This window comes from Alosa sapidissima, chromosome 17 (assembly GCF_018492685.1).
Source record: "Alosa sapidissima isolate fAloSap1 chromosome 17, fAloSap1.pri, whole genome shotgun sequence".
In the NCBI taxonomy this organism is placed as follows: domain Eukaryota; kingdom Metazoa; phylum Chordata; class Actinopteri; order Clupeiformes; family Clupeidae; genus Alosa; species Alosa sapidissima.
Genome location: NC_055973.1, coordinates 14,172,134 through 14,190,527, shown reverse-complemented (window position 1 = coordinate 14,190,527; position 18,394 = coordinate 14,172,134). Strand labels below are relative to the sequence as shown.

The following is an 18,394-nucleotide window of genomic DNA, read 5'->3' as shown; positions in this document are numbered from 1 at the left end:
CCATTTCTGAAGAAATAAAAACACAATAATTGATTCTCAAACTTGCTGACTCATCATCTCTGTCATGTTCATGAGTCAATCATACTCTAGAAACTCTCCTAGTTACCAAGGAGATACAGACACAATTAAACACACCAAAAAAACATCCACACACACACACACACACACACATATGCGAGGCAATAATTGTGTAGCTTGAAAGGGATACAATAACACCAACAAGCAAAATTTAATCAATGTTAACTGCTATGCAACATTTTATTGTAAATTAACTTTCCTGTCAATGCTAAGGTGTCATCATAAAGATGCATTTAGTTTTTTTGCAAACATACTTTGTCATTAGGTAAGGCATTTGTTTGTAGCCTGTCTACTTTATTTATGTGTCTGTCTCTTGTCCTTTGCGTCATTTAGCGCAGCATGCCTATTCATCAGCACAGACATGTTGCTCATCAGCCAATCACGGCGGTCACTGCAAGCAAATTTGTGCTTTGAAAATCAATGTTGACCATAGGAATGGAGCCTTTCTCTTATCATTTGAGCTGTCATTTTTCCTTTCTAAAAGTTAGTCTTAGCAGATTTTTGAAAAGCTTTTAAGAGAAAATGTTTAGTAAAAACTTTAAGTGTGACTACACAGCAAATTGAAAAGAGTTATTATTTTGGTGTCAGTGATTTTTTAAGGAGGATAGAGTGAATTATACTCTGAATAGAGTCGAATCCCACATATTCAACTCTCTGTTGACATATAGTTAGTGTAAAAACAAAGTGTCATGACGAAGTGCTTTTAAATTGACACTTAAAGTGTCATACCTGATTTGACAACTCTGTAACTCTGAACCTGGCCGTGACACTCAACGTGCACATCATCACCCCCGCCTTCATTTCCTCACATGCACCCACCCATGGACCACCGGCACCGATAGAAGAGTTCTCCTGCTGTCCACACTCGGTCTTCAACAGATGTGTTGTTCGGTAAGTAATTCATATATCGTATGTTAAAGTAATAGTTTGATATCAATATTTTCTCTTGCTCTTTTTTTCATTCGATGGTAAACTAAACTAACTATACCACCACACTGTTACACGCCACCGCAACTTGTGGTAATTGCAGTAGCGCCATCTTGTAAACATTTTAGTTAACTAAAACTTTGCCTTTCATGGTAATGAAAAGTTTGCAACTTTGCGGGAATTTTCACCTTGAAGAGCTTAAGCTAAGTAAGTTAATTCTAACACGTCAGTATTTTGATGGCTTAGCTTGGCATTAGCCAGCGTTAACGTTAACTAGCATTAACGAACGCTAATTAGCTATAGTTCCATGTGCGTGAACATTCTGTCTGGCATGCCTCGCTTGCTAGCAAGCGCTGATAGTGTACGATTGTGTAGTGATTGTGTAATATGTAGCTCATGTAACGCGGTGCGGCTCTTGTTTTGTTGGTGTAATTCAAAAGACCTTTTGTATTTTATCAGAGAAACATTTGTGTTTGATTGGGTTCAGTGTGGAAATAAATGTAGGCCTACAATCCCAGATCATCTCGTGTGCCCTGACTGCCTGGTAGCCGTTATACTGCATTTGGCTCAGTATATGCTCAGTATAGCTTCAGTAATTGGATAAGGGCTGATTTATACCATAGATTTATACTCGACGTTCCCGACCTGTCGCGCGACAATGTGACGTCACGGGAGCGCCGTAACTATTTATACTCGCGCTGGTGGTCGCGACACTAGTCTATGGAGACACTAGTTACACTGTCTGTGGTTACACAGGGCACACCAGATGAATGGGATTTTTGTCATCCCTGTCGTTTCTTGTGATAAAATGTTGTAAAAGTTGCATGACATTGGCTTTCATTGACCACTAATTTAAACTGCATTACATTTGCCAGAGAAAATATGTTGAAAGCTTGAATTTGAACATGAATTTTCTAAAATTTCTACAGAAAATGCTGGCCAGGGTAGAATATAGAGGAGTCCAAAAATACATAAAAGTTCCACAAAATGATGAAAACTTTGATTTTCTCCAGTTTCTTCAAGCAGGTTTGTATCCACCTTTTTTAAACTCAAAACAATAATGACTTACAAAGGTCAAATCCAAATGATATATTTGACATGGAAGCTCAATGTAATTTCTCTTTGTATTATCCTAGTAACAGACAAATTTAACCTGCAGGCTGAATCTCTGAATGAAGGTCTCCTCAGCTTGACTGATACATCAGGTACTGAGGTCGACGCAGACATATTTGATGAGCTGATAAAGTCAGGGATCCAGAACTTCAAGATTGGATATTGTCAGTATCCAGTATCAGGTACGTTTAATAAATCAATATTTGGAAGACGTGATCTTGGTGTAAGTTATGTGTTGATATATCCTAGCAGTTTATGATTACTTATGAGAGTTAAGTTTAGAAATAGATTTATATAAAGGTCTTACACCTTTTTATACATTTTCCAAAATGTGTGTAATTGAAGCTGTTTATTTCTTGCCAACTCTAAAATTCTTTTAAGTATTTTAAAATATGATTTCACTGTTATTTTGTCAAGGATATTTTTTAACACTTCTCCCTAATCCTTGTATGGAAATATTTATTTTATTTCCTGTGGAACATTTTTAGATCTCGAAGTATGTCTTGTGGCAGACGAGACACAGTCCTCAGTATTACCAGGCCCATCAGTGTCACCAGTGTCATTGCCAGCATCCCCTGTGTCAACGTCAGACCGATCAGCATCACCAGCTTCTTCTGCTTCAACAGCTTCTACTGTCATTCTCTCTCCACTAAGAACAGGAAGAGGGGCCTTGGTGACCTGAACCGTGATGAAGCAAGACAGGTGAAAACAATGAAAGTCACATTTTTAAATGTAAATTAGAATGGATAATTATTACTAGCACTTGAACTGCCACCATGCATCTCATAGCAGGTGATTGTTAGAAGTATATCTAAAGTTAAGTTAACAGGAGGAAGTAATTAATTTGCTTAAGCTGATATGTAAAAAAAAAATTTGCAGAAGATTGAAGCTACCCTGAGGTCCAATCCAAAGGGTGAAGAAATCTTCAAAGAATATTACAAAAAGAAAACGCTGTCGGATGCAACGCGTAGACAGATGATCAATATTTTGATTGCAGAAATGACTGAATCCTATGGGTAAGAAATTATTTGAAACGACCAAGGATAACATGCATGCATAGACTGGATACAAATGTAACATATTTTCTTTTAAAAGGAGAATTCCACCCACAAGTGTGCGGACCACCTATGCACTAGGAATTGTGACCCTTTTTCCATATCTGCAAGATCCATATTCAAAAAATGGATATGTAAGTATTAATGTGTCTTCGAAGACCAAATCTGTTTTTTTTTTGTAATTAGTACTTCAACATTTGAATAGTTTTTGGTTGCTCTTTTGATGTGTTTGTGTGTACATATCTATGCTTATGTGAACAGGAACATTACTATGATCCAGACGCCAATACTGGCTACCTTGCTTGGAGACTCAAGACAGTCCAACGCAACAGCTTTGATGGCTCCCACAGACGTTCCAGGCCTGATTTGCAGGACAGCCCAACAACCTATCGAGAATCCCTGTTAACCAGTCAGCAGCTCTTCGGTGAGGAGTGTCGGGAGGCGCTTTCTGTCATCAGATACTCTACAGATCATTCCGTGGTAAAAGAGAGAATGAGAGCCACCTTTGAGTATAGACAGAAGCTAGTTCATGACCAGGATGCAACATCTACAGTCTTGGATGTCTTCCCTCGTTTCCTTGATGTTCCTGGATTGGTAAGTATATGTATAGATTGTTGATTAGTATTTTAAAACTGAATACCTCCAAATGAAACGCACACTTTTGACATGTATATGGACATTGTGTGTCTGTTTACAGATTGACCAAGATTTTTCCATGATGTTTGGGGATGAAGTATCTGGGAAATTTCTGGCAAAGTGGCCCTCATTTTTCATGCAGAAAGTCATCACAGAATGCCAGAGTCTTCCCTCAAATATGCATGTTGAGGATCTTCTTGCAGCTTTTGACTCTGATGCCGAGAATGACTTTGGTAAATATTTTTTTTTTAGATAGATTACATGTACAGCAAGCAAGAGGTAATTTCTTCCCAAATATTCAACTAATTATTTATTTTCTCCAAGGCTGGGATAGCCATATGTCAGCTCTCCTCCTGCTGTTGCATCTCCTGCCCCCTACATCAAGAGGCCATAAGAAAACAGCTAAGATCAGCTCAGCACAGGCAGCCAACCATCTTGTAAGATTTCTTAAAGTATGTACCCTCATCTTTTGTTGTACGACCAAAACCACTTTTTGCTTAGCAGTTATGTTGAAGTTTGTTGCAAGTTAATGTAGGACTATAAGAATAAATCTTGATGCTGTGTCATTCAAACTACAGGAGGGTGCAAGCCTCACCACATTCCTGGAGAAAGTTGATGGAAGACAGCCCTTCCTCCTCTGCATCGGTGAGAAAAAGAAGAGAATCCAGAGGTTCTTCATTGTCGTGGACCAGAAACCCATCCCAAGCAATGCTCAGACAACGGTAGCTGCTTTCGATGAGCTGTTTAAAGCTCACTACGTCTTCAGCCTCTCTTACGATGAAGTGCTTACCAGCTTCTACACCTTCATCCAGACAGCGGTGTACAATATTGATATCGGAAAAGCAAAGGAAAGCCCGCGAGTCAAGGAACTGAGAGCTCGACTACTGCAAGAGCGTTAAAAGGCCACCAGCTCTCAAAGGTCAGAGTACAATTCTCTGAAAATGTTCACATGTTTTGTTTGCAAAATGCACCACAAAGACTGTTCAGTTCTATGTAAGCATTTAAAGTTTCAACATGGTTTGTATCCAGCTAAGAACTTACGTTTGAAATGCGGAGAGCGAGGGTGTGCTTCATCTTTTTGTACGTACAATGGCTTAAGAAAGCACCTAAACACTGTGCATAAGCTTTGCTATGATGAACAGGTCCGTACTAACCAGGAAGTGGCATCACAAATACATTCTGAGGTGGAATTTTCAAGTGATCAGCCAACTACCTCTGCATCCATGTTGCCAGTCCTTCCTGTTATCACACAGAAACCACTTACTAAAATGTGCGGTTCACTTGTTGCACACTTACAAGCCAGTGGTCTCTCCGAAAGCACCATCCAAACAATAGTTTGTTCAATGGAGGAAGTTGTCAGTGATGTTCAAAGTGAAACACGAGAAGCAGTTCTCCAAACATTTTCTCCCGAAACCAAGAAGTCAGAAATGTATAATAAAATAGAGCATACTTTAAATCAGTTAGACAATCCTTTTTCAACATTTAACACAGAGACAAAGAGACAAAAATATTATGATGAAAAATGGGAAATAGTTGAGCCAAAAGAATTTGTTCTTGGTGTGAGATTGGATACACGTAGAGATAGGACTACAGGTGTCTACAGTCAGGTTCCTGTGACAGACAAGTTCATGTATGTACCCATTTTAGGCACACTTAAGTCCATTTTCCAAAATGATGAGATAAGAGAATGTTTTTTGCAAGAGAAACACAGTCAAAAGGGAACATATAAAGACATCAATGATGGGTTATATTTCCAAAACCATCCTCTTTTTTCTCAAAAGCGGCATGCTCTACAGATTTTGCTTTACTATGATGACTTTGAAACAGCAAACCCATTAGGTTCTAAGAAGGGTGTCCATAAACTTGGATGTGTTTATTTTACTTTAAAAAACCTCCCACCAAAAGTAAACTCTGTGTTAATGAATGTGCATCTTGCAGCTCTTTTTTATACATCAGATTTAAAGAAATATGGTTTTGATGAAATATTTAAGCCTCTAATTGAAGATTTAAAAATTTTAGAGACAAGAGGAATCAGAATTCCATGTATTGAAGAACCACTGTTTGGATCTGTAATTCAAGTGACGGGAGATAATCTTGCTTTAAATGGCATTTTAGGGTTTGTTGAGTCTTTCAGTGCAACACACTGTTGTAGGTTTTGTCTGATAAGTAAGGGAGAAATTCAGTCGATATTTAATGAGGATGATCCTGGACTTGTTCTGCGCTCCAGAGCGCTTCACATTGAACATTGTAATGCACTAAGTGAAGAACCTGCTCTACCCTCTGTTTATGGTGTTAAAAAGTCATGTGTGCTCAATACATTAGAGTATTTTCACAACACTGATAATTATGCTGTTGATATAATGCATGATTTGTTAGAGGGTGTTGTACAATATGAGCTTAAGTTGTTTTTTCAGTACCTGATAAAAAATGGCTACATTTCTTTGAACAGTATTTCAGACAGGATGCATAGTTTTAATTTTGGTTTTACAGCACGTAAGAACAAACCAAGTGGGTTGAAAATTGATGACAACAGCAAGCACTTAGGTTTAAATGCCATTCAGTCATGGTGTGTTCTCCGCAATACCCCACTTATCTTTGGTGATGTGGTTGAAATGGGCAACAGTCATTGGAACCTTGTGCTCCTGTTATTACAAATTGTTAACATCGTGTTCTCCCCATTCCTTACTGACGGCATGATATGTTACCTAAAACATTTGATTTGTGATCACCATAACTTGTTTAAAACTTTGTACCCTGATAAGAAATTGATCCCAAAACACCACTTAATGATCCACTGTGTCGAATACTAAAATTAGATTCATATTCAGATATTTCAACTACAAATTGGGTTAGAAATTATGGCACAGAATACCAGATTGGTTTATTTATAGCCACTGAAACATCCCATGATCTACCTGTGTTCAAGAAAATATGCCGCATTATAATACATGAACAGCATGCATTCATAATAGGTTGTACAGTTGATACTTTGTACTTTGATGAACACTTGCATGCATTCTGTATAGAGGAACAAAATGATGACTATGTAGTGATCTGCATTGACCAGCTTACTTATTTCAGACCCTTTGATAAACAATACTCTAATGACAGTGACCGAGCATACATTGTTCCATATTGTTATGTTTTAAAATATATTTTTATATTTTAATATGTTAATGTGGTGCATGAATTAAAAATAAAAGGTGTTTTAACTGAACTTGGCGTCATTATTTTAGCAAACTTTATTTTGAAAATAATCCACCAGAGAGTAAGAGTTAACATTTAACACTACTTTAAGAGTTGAGAAAATGTTACACTGGTTGGTGTTAAGCAGTGTTAAATGTTTTACTCTACAGAGAGTCAATAGGTAACACTGAATCAGTGTAAAGGTGCCAACTCTCAAAAAAGTGTTAAATTAACACTTTGTGGTGTGGACCCATATAGACACTTCAAAAGTGTTGAAATCAACTCTGATAGTGTTAATTTGGGTATACTGATTTTGCTGTGTAGGAGTGCTCAGTAACATAACAAGCTTTGTGAGTATGGGCACACACAAGGTTGTAGAAAGTGTGGTAAAACAGATTTTGTTCTGTCCAAGAACTCTGTGGCATGAATGGGATGACATTGTTTCTGGCATAACTAACAGACACACACACACACACACACACACACTAACACACTTACAGGTGGCCTTGGGTGTTGGCATTTCTGAGAAAAACCAACACAAAATCTGATCAGGTTTATTCATGGATAATCCATGGTGATGTGCAGGTCCCATACCAGTAAATGTTTTCATGCAGGTAGTATGTGGTATATGGATTGGGTAATGCCCTGCATGTTTGTCTTTAAAGGGACACCAGGCAACGTTTTCGTGTTAATTATTCATCTTTGCAAGTTAAGTTAAATGACTCATTACAGGGCGAATGAAGACTCTCTCACCCGCCCCTACTGCCTGTAGGAAGAATATCCCACTTGCAAGTTCAGTGTATCATACCTGCCGACCGAAGCAGGATCAGTTTTAGAACTGAAATTGTGGAGACTTAATAATTAATGGTTGAGCAAGAAGGAAAATGGCTCCGGCGAGTGTTTCTATCTGTAGTGTTAATGTAGTGATACTTTACCTTGCCTATTTGAGAGTGAGATTCCTCTCTTGTGTTGTTGCAAGGAAGGCCACCATGGTTGGAGAATATGATAGTGGCATCAAGTCTGGTACCTTGGGACACAAGACTTCTGCACGAGTCACAGAGCAAAAACTCCGACCCGACTTTGTGTTCAAGTCATTTTTCTTCTGTCGGGGGTCAGCATTTCCGAATATCTGAAGTGGCATGAAGGCGCTATTATTATTATTAATAATAATAATTAACACTTAACAAGATTAACAAGGCACAGATGGAAAGCAATCAAGGCAAATATCAGGGAACACTGTTTAGATGAGGGGCAGAGACAAGGAACAAAAGCACATGACAGGGGTAAACAAAAGAGCACATACAGGGGACAGGAAGTAACCAAAGCACAACAGGAAGTGACAAGAACAGAAGACAAGAGGTGCATCCCAAAGCTCTATTTGCATGCGGCCTCTCTCATAGACATAATATACATAGACGCCGCATCGACCGCTGCTCCCTACTAGCGCTGACGAGATTTGGAGCCGCCATCTTGGACCGGTCATCCACTCCACTCAGTGTAATCTGTTTGGCCGGTGCAATGAGCTGTCAGCACACTTAATTAATCATATCTCACTGAATACCGAACAGATTTTCACGCGTTTTTTTTTGCTGCAAAGGTCATACATGTAGCTATGATACAGGCCACATTGTTCGAAAATACAAAATACAACCAATAGTACGGTAATGTTAAATCTTACTTGTGAAAAGTAAATCCCCCGAGTATGGTCCCCCGATTTGAGCAGGAACATGCTGCACAGTGCTGTCATCTTGTGTTTTCTGCTGCAACGCAATGAGGAGTATGACCGGTCCAAGATGGCGGCCGCATTTCTTGTTTCCAGCAGCCAATGCGGCGTCTATGTATATTATGTCTATGGCCTCTCTCCTCAGTCCTTGGTCCTTCAGCTTGTCCCCCAAAAATCGCTCAAAGCTTAAAGTCATTGATGATGTCTCATTTATCTAATTGCAACCATGGAGGTGAGAATGAGGAAGCACAAGAGCATCCTATGAGGAAGCATATTCAGTCGGAATTGCTCATTTGGATTTTCGGTGAGCTCACATTTTGGTACAACTGCAGCACTCCCCTTCAGCTTGTTAACAGCGGTGTTAACGAACAGGAAACTGGTTTGCCGACTTTAAAGGAGACATAGAATGGAAACCACTTTTGCCCTGGTTTTGATGAATTTCAGAGGTTGTGCATAACCAAAGAGCCATCATGAACATGAGGCATGGTTGTGTCCTTCATATGAAAATCTTGAACTTAAAAATAGCCACTAAAACATGGGCGAATTAGAAAAAAACCTACATGTGATGTCAAATATCACAAAGCAATTATAATTCAATTGTGGTTACCAAAGAGGGCGCCATTTAGTCAAAAGGACCATTTCAATACCCAGCCTAAATATAAGGTTTTAATTGTGTGATGTAGGCCTATTGTTTGTGTAGCAGACGTTATGCCATTGCACAAGTCTGGTCACCATCCATTTGGGTCCGCTACGGAGCAGAGTCAATAAAGTCTCTGACAGTAGGCTATATAGACCTCTCAAAGTCAAGGATGGGTCCTTCAAAGCAGCTCTTTCAAGGATGTTACGTCATCGAATCTCGCTAAGCACTGTTCCAATGTCAAGGGTGCTTTAAAATTCTATAGCCTACTGAGTCCTTCATTCTGAGATGCTTGGAACACCCACAATTCTGAGCGCACATGATTTTTAATAATGCACCTGCAGCTTCCTGCACACTACCTAGTCTGTTCCATTGTTTCCGTAGGCTATAAGAAGAAGTCTTGCCTCGTCTTTGAAGGATTCGACTCGACAGGACTCGTTCTACCAAACACGAATCCTTGACTTTGAGAAAAACATTATTTCCATATACTTTGCTTATGCAGGTAGCACAAATTTTAAAGACGGTGCGGCTCTGAATACAGATTTTACAGTGGGTTTGGCTTATGAGTTGGACCAATCAACGTAGACCTAGGGTTCCAATGTGACGGGAAAATACCCTGCCCTGTGGTAGGAGCTGAAAGAGTTACAGGAGCTGCTGGCAGAGGAGCTACATCCTGAAATTAGTCTGTTGTGAATGCAAAAAAAGGGGGTTCCACGTTATTCTAGGAACTGCAAAAATTCCTCTGGTGCGAAATGCTCAAGGTTGCTCTTTTCTTTTTTTATAGCCTATAGTGCGTTTGTTTTCAGAACCTAAACACGTCTGAACATCAGACCAGTGGGCAAAATCGTAGCCTATATGTTTTAATGATGACTGAAAGTAAGTCGGATGCGAAGTATTTTGACAAGCAGGGTTTTACTGTCGAATGATATTTGAAATTATAAACAGTAGGCTATCCTACAATTCCCAGTGTGCAACAGCCGGAATTAAAATAAAGACAGACAATCGGGAAGTCCCATAATCGTTTAGTTTACTTTCATTTTCACTTCTTTTGCTGAGTAACGGCTGCGTATTTCGTAGGCTATACGAATAACGTTGTGATATAACTGGCAAGAAAGGTCCATTGCATATTGCACGTCTATTAATGATCAACGGTTTACATAATTTATCTACAAAATATTTCTTGTGTAACCAAATTGCCTATACTTTCGCATTGTTACAATGACGTCCATGGACATGAGCCCCGCGTCAAAGAAACAGGTAAGCGAAGACATTTTGAGGAACATGGGTCTATATTTTAACAGATCTATGATATAATGTAACAAGCTATAGAGAACTTTGTATAAACTGAGTGGGGATAGCGTGTTTGCATGCAGAAACCTGACCCTGACTGACTCTGAACTTGACTGATAGGCCTAGTGACCTAGTATCAAAACATTGTGGAATCAAAAGGAAATGCTAAAAATTCTGTCTCATATCAGGTTGATGGCTTTTGCAAGAAGCTCACCTCAGAGGTAAGTCAATCTATCAGCCTGTGTAGCTAGTTGCCCAAATGTTCTGGCTCCGTGTTGACGTCAGTCTGCTGTATTAATTTGTATTATATCTACTCTAGGCAGAACAGCTGATCTCAACATTCTTCCCTCAAAAAATTGCAGAGATGGATGCCCTGTTGAAGGTAAAATGAAAGACCATGCCACTGAGCAGTATTTTTTCAAAAGTAGCATACATGTATTTGTACACTAGTACTTGAACTATCTGATGACACATTTTTGTGAATCCTCTCTGGAGGTAAAGTGCTGGGAACATTAAGGGATTAATAACCCCGACTGATTAAATAAAGAGTGGAGTCAAAGCACATCTCCCAATGATTTCAACTGTTGGTTCTCTTCAGTCTTCTCTCAGTCTGGAAGACATGACTGCACTGAAGGCTCCCCTTGACATCCCAATCCCAGACCCAGCCAAGGAAGAACTCAAGAGGAAGAAGAAAGAGGAGGTCACTGAAACTCAATCTCATTCAGATCCCAAGTCCAGACTTTCTAAACATATACAGTATAAGCTTGCTTTAGCATGTTTCCCAGTCTCTATTTGTCACAAACTCCATTCAACAGGTTCTATTGCATAGGTTATTTATTAACATGTTTATTTGTTATCTCTTTTTCAACAGAAAGAGGCCAAGGAAGGAAAGAAAGACAAGGACAGTGATAAAGAAGATGAAGATGGTATTTAAAATAGTGAAATACTGATGGGCCCATACAGATACAGATTTTAGCTGGCATAAATGAATAATTCCTAGATTTGCTTTTTATAACTAATCCTTAAAGTGACTTGAAGATGGTTGTCATGTAATAGAAACAACATCTGATTTCAAGTATTGTTCATCATTATCATTGATATCATTAGCAAATGTTTCTTGACCCTCATGGCACTGTACATGACCTCTGACCTATCTGTGGTTAAGCTGGTCCTCCCTGTGGTCCCATTGGCTGCAATGAGAGGCTGGAAGCTCTGCTGAAGGAGATTAAGCCTCACATCCAGACCCTGAAGGAGAAATTGAACACGGTAACGTCACAACATGGCTCTGCCTCAAGTGCTCTTATCAGTATTAGAGGGATGCAATGAACACACACACACGCACACACACACACACACTCACAGCCTCATATTCACACAAATCTGTCATTCCCACTTACTATGCACATAATGTTTGTGGCTGAACATTTTACCTCAGTGATCATGCCAGCATTCTTCTCTTTTTCTCTTATAGGTGTCGATGTGGGTGCAACTTCAGATCCCCAGAATTGAGGATGGGAATAACTTTGGCGTGGCAGTTCAGGTTAGCAGATGGCAGAATAATTCAGATATAGAACTGATACAGAACATTGCTTTGATCATAGTCTGTGTGTAGAGGCAAACATGATACATTTATTGTGTTTCAATTCAATTTAGTTTTGCTTGAAGGAAACTGAAACTTTCATAGTTGGAAATGAAATTAAAATTGCATTAACTTATGGTTCTTGTCATCCCTAACCGGTGTCTAAATGTTCTTTTGTATAAAGACACATATATGATAAGTGGCACAGATACATTATAGTTAATCATTTTCACTTCAAATATCTACTGTATTCTCCCTTTTTATGAGGTCTATTTCATAAAATGTTTCATATGTGTGATGATTTCAGGAGAAAGTGTTTGAGCTGCTGACCAACACTCGAACCAAGATTGAGGGATTCCAGACACAAATTTCAAAGTAAGTCTGACAAAGCCACCCATTACCCCTAATGTAGAAAAGTCTGAAATCTGATATCAATCTGAATCTGACATCTGAAATTGATCTAAATCTAAAAACAACTCGGCCACCATAGACAGCATATATGGACATCATGTTTGAATGTATGTAATATAATGTTTTGTTCCCTATAGGTACTACAGTGAGAGGGGTGATGCGGTGGCCAAAGCCTCCAAACAAGCACATGTGGTGAGTTGTTCCATTACAAAAAAATGTATGGCCTGAGAAATTCTTGTTTCTAACTAATTATTTTTTCGTCTTGGTTTGTATATGTTTATGGTTCAATTATATTTAGTCTATTAGTAATATTGTTCAGCTTGTTTGATTTTACAATAAACGGTTCATTTAAATGTTAATGTAATGTTCCTCGATGTTATTGTAAGTCACTTTGCACAAAAGCGTCTGCTAAATATTATAAACATAACCATAAACATATGAAAGTATCTGTGGGATTCCCCAATGGTCTCAAATCAGTGAATACATTTTCCCAGAAATTCTGGCTCAGGTAACCAATAAGGAAATCTTGGAATTGTTCACGGTATGTCAACACCATGTTAGTTACATGCCACACATGAGGGCTTATAAACAAGCACAGTGGCTAAGTTAATAAGTATAGTATAAGTAATGAGTTGTAATGCTATCACTGCTGGAGAATAGAGGATAGAAAGCAACTTTAGGTGGGTTTACATGGACACATTTAACCTGATTAGAACCTGATTCATGCCATAATCAGAAGAACTTCGATCCGACAAAATGTGTGCATGTAAAGGAGCCTACTGAAACCACATAACCAGCACTGTTGAATGCCATAGCCGTGCCAATGAGTGTTGTTGCATAACTCAACCTCTTTTTGTTGCATCTGCCCTGACAGGGAGATTACAGGCAGCTTGTTCATGACCTGGACCAGTATCAGTATGGCGAGCTTCGCATTGTTGTTCTGGAGATCCGCAACACATACGTGAGTTCAGATGGGATGGCTGTTTTTGTAGCCTAAGATTAGATTCCTATATATTTGGATTGGTTCTGTAATGAGTGCTGGTTCTGATTGAGTTGTTTTCTGAACTCAGGCTGTGTTGTATGACATTATCAACAAGAACTACGACAAAATCAAGAAACCCAGGGGAGACTGCAAGGCTCTCATCTACTGAGGACAGGAGAACAAACCACACACACACCTTTTTACATTGGAAGTGAAACATACCTTCTTATGTGTCGTTTTGAGATGCCATTTGATCCCTTTAGCAGTGAGAAAGTGCTCATAGTCATTTTCAGTTTCAGAAACCACTGTGCTGTATTAGAATGCTTTAATGCCATTTACAAAATAAAACAATTATTATATTACTCTTGATTTTGTTATCTTATATTATAATATTGTTCTGATCAGTTCAGTTTTATTACTGTTTGGAATCTCCACAATGTTCCCTGTAAAGACTGATGTTTCCCACCCATGTACATCCTGGAGATTTTTCTCAGTCTCCCTGCAATTCTAAAAGTCTGTCAGCTGTAGTAACCATTTTAAAAACCTGACTTAAACAACTCGCATTAGAAAAACATCTCTCCATGTCCATTCTTCACCTCTCCTTTCCGTTCTGTGGGAGCTACTAGTCCACTGATGGGCCTTCCCGGACTGCACCAGCTTGGGTCCAATCTAAACCAACCCCGGTAGAGCACTCTCCAGGCCAGGCAACCTAGAGCGCCCCCAATTAGCTGGGAGTGGAACTGCGAGAAGTGAGCCAGTAGGCAGAGGAGCTGAAAGACCCACAGTCCAAGCAGGGAGACGCAGAGCAGGAAGAGCAGTCGGAGGGGGGCTCCCGGGGTGCGCACGCACCGGCCAAACACAGACACCTCTTCCAATAGCAACAGGCTGCACAGGCACAGCAGGAGAGCCTCCTGGGATACCTCGCAGCCGCGCCACTGGAACCCGGCGCGCAGGCAGCTCATCTTACTCTCCCCGTCCCGGAGCAGCAATCTTGAGCCTTCCCCAGGAGATGTGGCCTCCATGCAGGCTTTCAGAGCGGTGCTGAGAGGCTCGAAACAGCTGCCAGAGGCGTCTTCCAGGGAGGTTAAGAGCCAGCGGAGGCCCAGCCACACAGCACTGGCTGCAGCCAGCCGACTGAGGTGACGGAGGGAGAGAAACAGGGAGCGGCGGATGGAGAAGGAGAGCAGGAACATGAAGGATCCAGCGAGCACGCAGGTCCAGCCCCAACCAGAACTCAGGAACATTCTAATTGGAAGCAACAAGGAGTCAAGTGAAGATAAGGGACTCGCTCTCACTCACAAAATATGAGGTATTAACATGGTGAAAAGAATAGACAGACAGGGACACAGATAATTGCAATCATGTGGAATTAAAAAAAGCATCTCTTTTCGTTAAAAAAAGATCACACCTATAAAACAATCTTTACACATCACCGTCCTCCTAACACACACACTCAACATCCACATCTCACCTGTAGAGGTAGTGGTTCTTGTTAGCGAATACACTGTACTTGGAGACCCACATTTTCAGGGCAGGCCCAGACAGCAGCAGGAAGGAGAGTACCAGGTGGAAGTGGTGTCTGAAGGAGCTGTGGCTAAGGAATGCGGCTGTGAGGTCGCTCACCACCACCAGGGTGGAGAGGGCGAACAAGATGGCTGGGTGGTTCTGGAGGACATCCGCAGCCTTCCTGAGCCAACTGAGAGACATCTTGCCGATGTTCCCCCTCAGGTCCTCTCTTCTCAGAGGTCAATGATCCAGAGCCAGTGTCCAATGAGAGAGAATCCACACTCCCCAAGTCACAAACAGTTTGGGTTGATGTGGTCCATCTAGAGGTCCTCTCAAAATAACTCCTATACAGGGTCTTAATAGTAAAGCTGTGAGGTGTGAAATCAAATGGCTTGTTCCAAAGCGACTGGCTGGTACTGCTGTGCTCCCTGTTTTTCCTGCTCTGTTCTCTCTCGCTCTTCCCCTCTTCTCTGTTCAACTTCAACAGTCAGCAGTGAGTGAGTGTGGTCTCATGTAGTGACACCCATCCCCACGTTTTTGCAGCCCCCCCCACCAAAGCCACACCCTTCACTGTGCCTCAGGCATGAAACCTCACGGGAAACTGTTGCACTGTTTTTGTTTTCTTCCACCTGTCTATGAAGATGCTTCGAATTTTGTTTCAATAGCATATCAGAAAGTTTTTTTTAACATCTCGTACTCACTGTTAAGTGTCCCATTTCTGAAAACATTCTAATCTGGATTGGTATGTTTTTTTGTTTTTTTTTTCAATTAGGGTACCAGCAGATGTGTATTTCATCACAGTCACTGAGCAAAACTAGGTCAAAGACAAAACATGCTGTTTTATATAACTCAGATTACCCCACGTCCCTTTTTTAGAATATTTTCTTTAGTTTTATTTTAAGGTAAGCAACTTTACTGATGATATGTGATACTGATCAGCTATGCCAGTTTCTCAACATCAACAATCAAGGCAGGCCGAACGTCTTATGCATTAAAAGATAATTTTATTCTTGCATAAGAGTGATGTCCACAGGCAACAAGCACTGCATTGTTCCAGCTCTCAGTTGACCGGAATGCAGGCTTCAGGAAAAACATCCCAAACCAGTTTTGAGGTTTTCTGTGGATGTCAGTTAACAAACTAGGTTAACCGCTCTACACAGCAGTTTACATGATGTAATGTTTTGAGAGCTTTGTGAATGCCTCTGCAGTCAGCACTTCAATGAAATGAATAGGGGGTGACAGAATACTGAATTAACACTCCAATGTCCTTTTTAAGTCTGGTCTCTGGGATGTTTTTGGTGCTCACACATCTAGTTTTTAGTTGATTGGAGTCAAAAAGTGCTGAGGGTTGATTTGGCACTCTTTTGCAACATTTTTATGGCTACAGTTCTGTTGTTACAGTTGGTTGAGAGCTGTTACTCCAAGCACTCTTAAATAAACACAGTGGCATCTTAAATTAGAATAGCATCTTATCTTTCCCACTGGAGTTACTATCAACTATCAACACTGTTTAGTTTACCTAATGTTTTGTGTCAGGGGAATTTACTTGTTCAAATTGTGCCAGACACACAACAGGCCAGACATTTCTGCCAGTAAAAAATCCTGTAATTCATATTTTACTCACTAGGGAGCCAAGTAAAACACCCAGAGGCCACACAAACAAACAAATAAACAAAAGCAGCACATCTCTATTCAGCCGCTTCAAAAGAGGACTGGTTGCTCGAACTCTGCAGGATCCAGTCAAATGACAATGAGTCAGAGAGAGGTTGGCCTCACCCCCTAATCCTCCAGCTTTGTCCCTGGTGGTCTCTCCCTACCCTGAGCAGCGGCAGGCAGGCGGCACTATCAGTGGCTAATTTTAGAGCGCTAACCACATTCCTCTCACCGCCTTGCCCTTTGGTCCTCATGTGGTCACTCTCAGCCTGGCTGTTCAGGGGCGGATGGGGTGTTGGGGGCAGAGGCAGGGTAGCACTGTCCTGCCTAATGAAATTATTGGCTAGAGTCCATGCCAGAGCAGATGGCAACCAATCAGGAAGTTACTCTCATATTCGTTTGAGACTTGTACCATCAGAGTATCACAACCTATCATGGAAAGTGTGTGATGAGGTCATATTATTTATTTTTGAGGTGATTTTTAACTTGGCCTAAAAGTTCTGTCCCATCCCGCCTCCAATCCCTCAGCTTTGCCCACGAACAACACCACAACATGATCCGCCCTGCATCTTAGAAAGGGAGCAACTGCTGCTACTGCTGTTATGGATATATTTCCCTGACCTGGGGCCTGTACTACGAAGCGGGCTTTCTGGCTTATCTGGGTAACTTCGAGAGTAACTTGATCACGTGTGGGGTAACTTCCCGATTAACCTGTACTACAAAAGGTGGATAGGTTTTAACCGAGGTATGCTGCCATGGCAATTTACGCTGCATCTCAAACCTGCTCCGACCAGGGGGGTATTCCAGAAAGCAGGTTTACTGGCTTAACTGGGTATGTTAACCCAGAGTTAGCGGTAAACCTGGGATTTCAGTTCCAGAAAGCTCATAAATTATCAGGCTATGTAAGTAACTATGGTAACATAGGCTCTGAACTTAACCTGGTAGGGGGTAGGTTTTGTTCAGGTTATGTTCAATTATGTTCGGTTATTTCAGTGCATGTTCAATCAGGCCGCTATTTTTACACTTGTCACACAATGGCGTTTCATTTGACAAAGAAGCACAAAATCATGTAATATTCATCCGTGCAATTCACCGTGAGAGGGCGATAAGACCACGACATCACATGATAGGACTAGCCTATCCATTCTTTTCCTGCTGAATCCTAAATATATCCTACTTGAAAAGCATTCTCCATCCCTACATTAAGCATGGTGGATTAGAATAGAATAAAATAAATCTTTAATGTAGGCTAGCTAGCCTAAGCTACACCATAGTGAACATTTGTGTTTGGCTCACCAGACAGATGGACAAACAACATCTCAGACACATTGAAGATATAATTAAAACAAGTACAGTACAAAAAAGGGGAAACATAGCCTATAGAAAATTAATAAATAAGTTTAAATAGCTGTACAGCTCAGCCGGGTATGCATGTTGTCACTAAGTTTGGTTAAGAATGCTGATGGCATTTGGGATAAAACATTTTTTAATAGGCTACACACGCTCTCCGACTGGGAGTTTTTGTAGCGTTGGAGACGCAGAGCATATCGGCAAGCTGTCGGTTGGTGCGTAAAGTTTGCCTTGCGCTAAAGCAGTTCCTGCGCAACTTCATTCGTTT

At 40.5% G+C, this 18,394-nt stretch overlaps 3 protein-coding genes across 6 annotated transcripts; 2 read left to right on the top strand and 1 right to left on the bottom strand.

Annotated features, from left to right (window-relative positions):
• The first annotated feature begins 635 nt into the window (after nt 1-635).
• LOC121688856 lies at nt 636-6,278 on the top strand. 4 transcript variants are annotated; one of them, XM_042068770.1, is made up of 10 exons: nt 636-969; nt 1,935-2,031; nt 2,165-2,300; nt 2,607-2,820; nt 2,998-3,134; nt 3,214-3,307; nt 3,435-3,767; nt 3,871-4,042; nt 4,134-4,261; nt 4,388-6,274. In XM_042068770.1, the coding sequence occupies exons 4-10, from the start codon at nt 2,617-2,619 to the stop codon at nt 4,706-4,708; spliced, it is 1,389 nt and encodes a 462-aa protein (XP_041924704.1). In that variant the 5' UTR covers nt 636-969; nt 1,935-2,031; nt 2,165-2,300; nt 2,607-2,616; the 3' UTR covers nt 4,709-6,274. The 4 variants fall into 4 exon arrangements, with proteins under 4 accessions (XP_041924704.1, XP_041924705.1, XP_041924703.1 ...); XM_042068771.1 differs by lacking the exon at nt 636-969 and having other exon boundaries at nt 1,506-2,031; nt 2,142-2,300; nt 4,134-4,246; nt 4,388-6,278; XM_042068769.1 differs by lacking the exon at nt 636-969 and having other exon boundaries at nt 1,506-2,031.
• A 3,699-nt stretch (nt 6,279-9,977) lies between these two features.
• Nucleotides 9,978-13,979, top strand: psme1 (proteasome activator subunit 1). The gene is made up of 11 exons (XM_042068316.1): nt 9,978-10,612; nt 10,834-10,866; nt 10,965-11,027; nt 11,244-11,345; nt 11,517-11,571; nt 11,811-11,911; nt 12,117-12,185; nt 12,532-12,599; nt 12,773-12,827; nt 13,510-13,596; nt 13,706-13,979. Exons 1-11 carry the CDS (start codon nt 10,574-10,576, stop codon nt 13,784-13,786), a joined length of 753 nt encoding a protein of 250 aa, XP_041924250.1. The 5' UTR covers nt 9,978-10,573; the 3' UTR covers nt 13,787-13,979.
• On the bottom strand, nt 13,825-15,696 carry LOC121688611 (fat storage-inducing transmembrane protein 1). The gene is made up of 2 exons (XM_042068315.1): nt 15,089-15,696; nt 13,825-14,862 (listed from the first exon to the last, which is right to left on the bottom strand). Exons 1-2 carry the CDS (start codon nt 15,322-15,324, stop codon nt 14,181-14,183), a joined length of 918 nt encoding a protein of 305 aa, XP_041924249.1. The 5' UTR covers nt 15,325-15,696; the 3' UTR covers nt 13,825-14,180.
• Between the last annotated feature and the right edge of the window lie 2,698 nt (nt 15,697-18,394).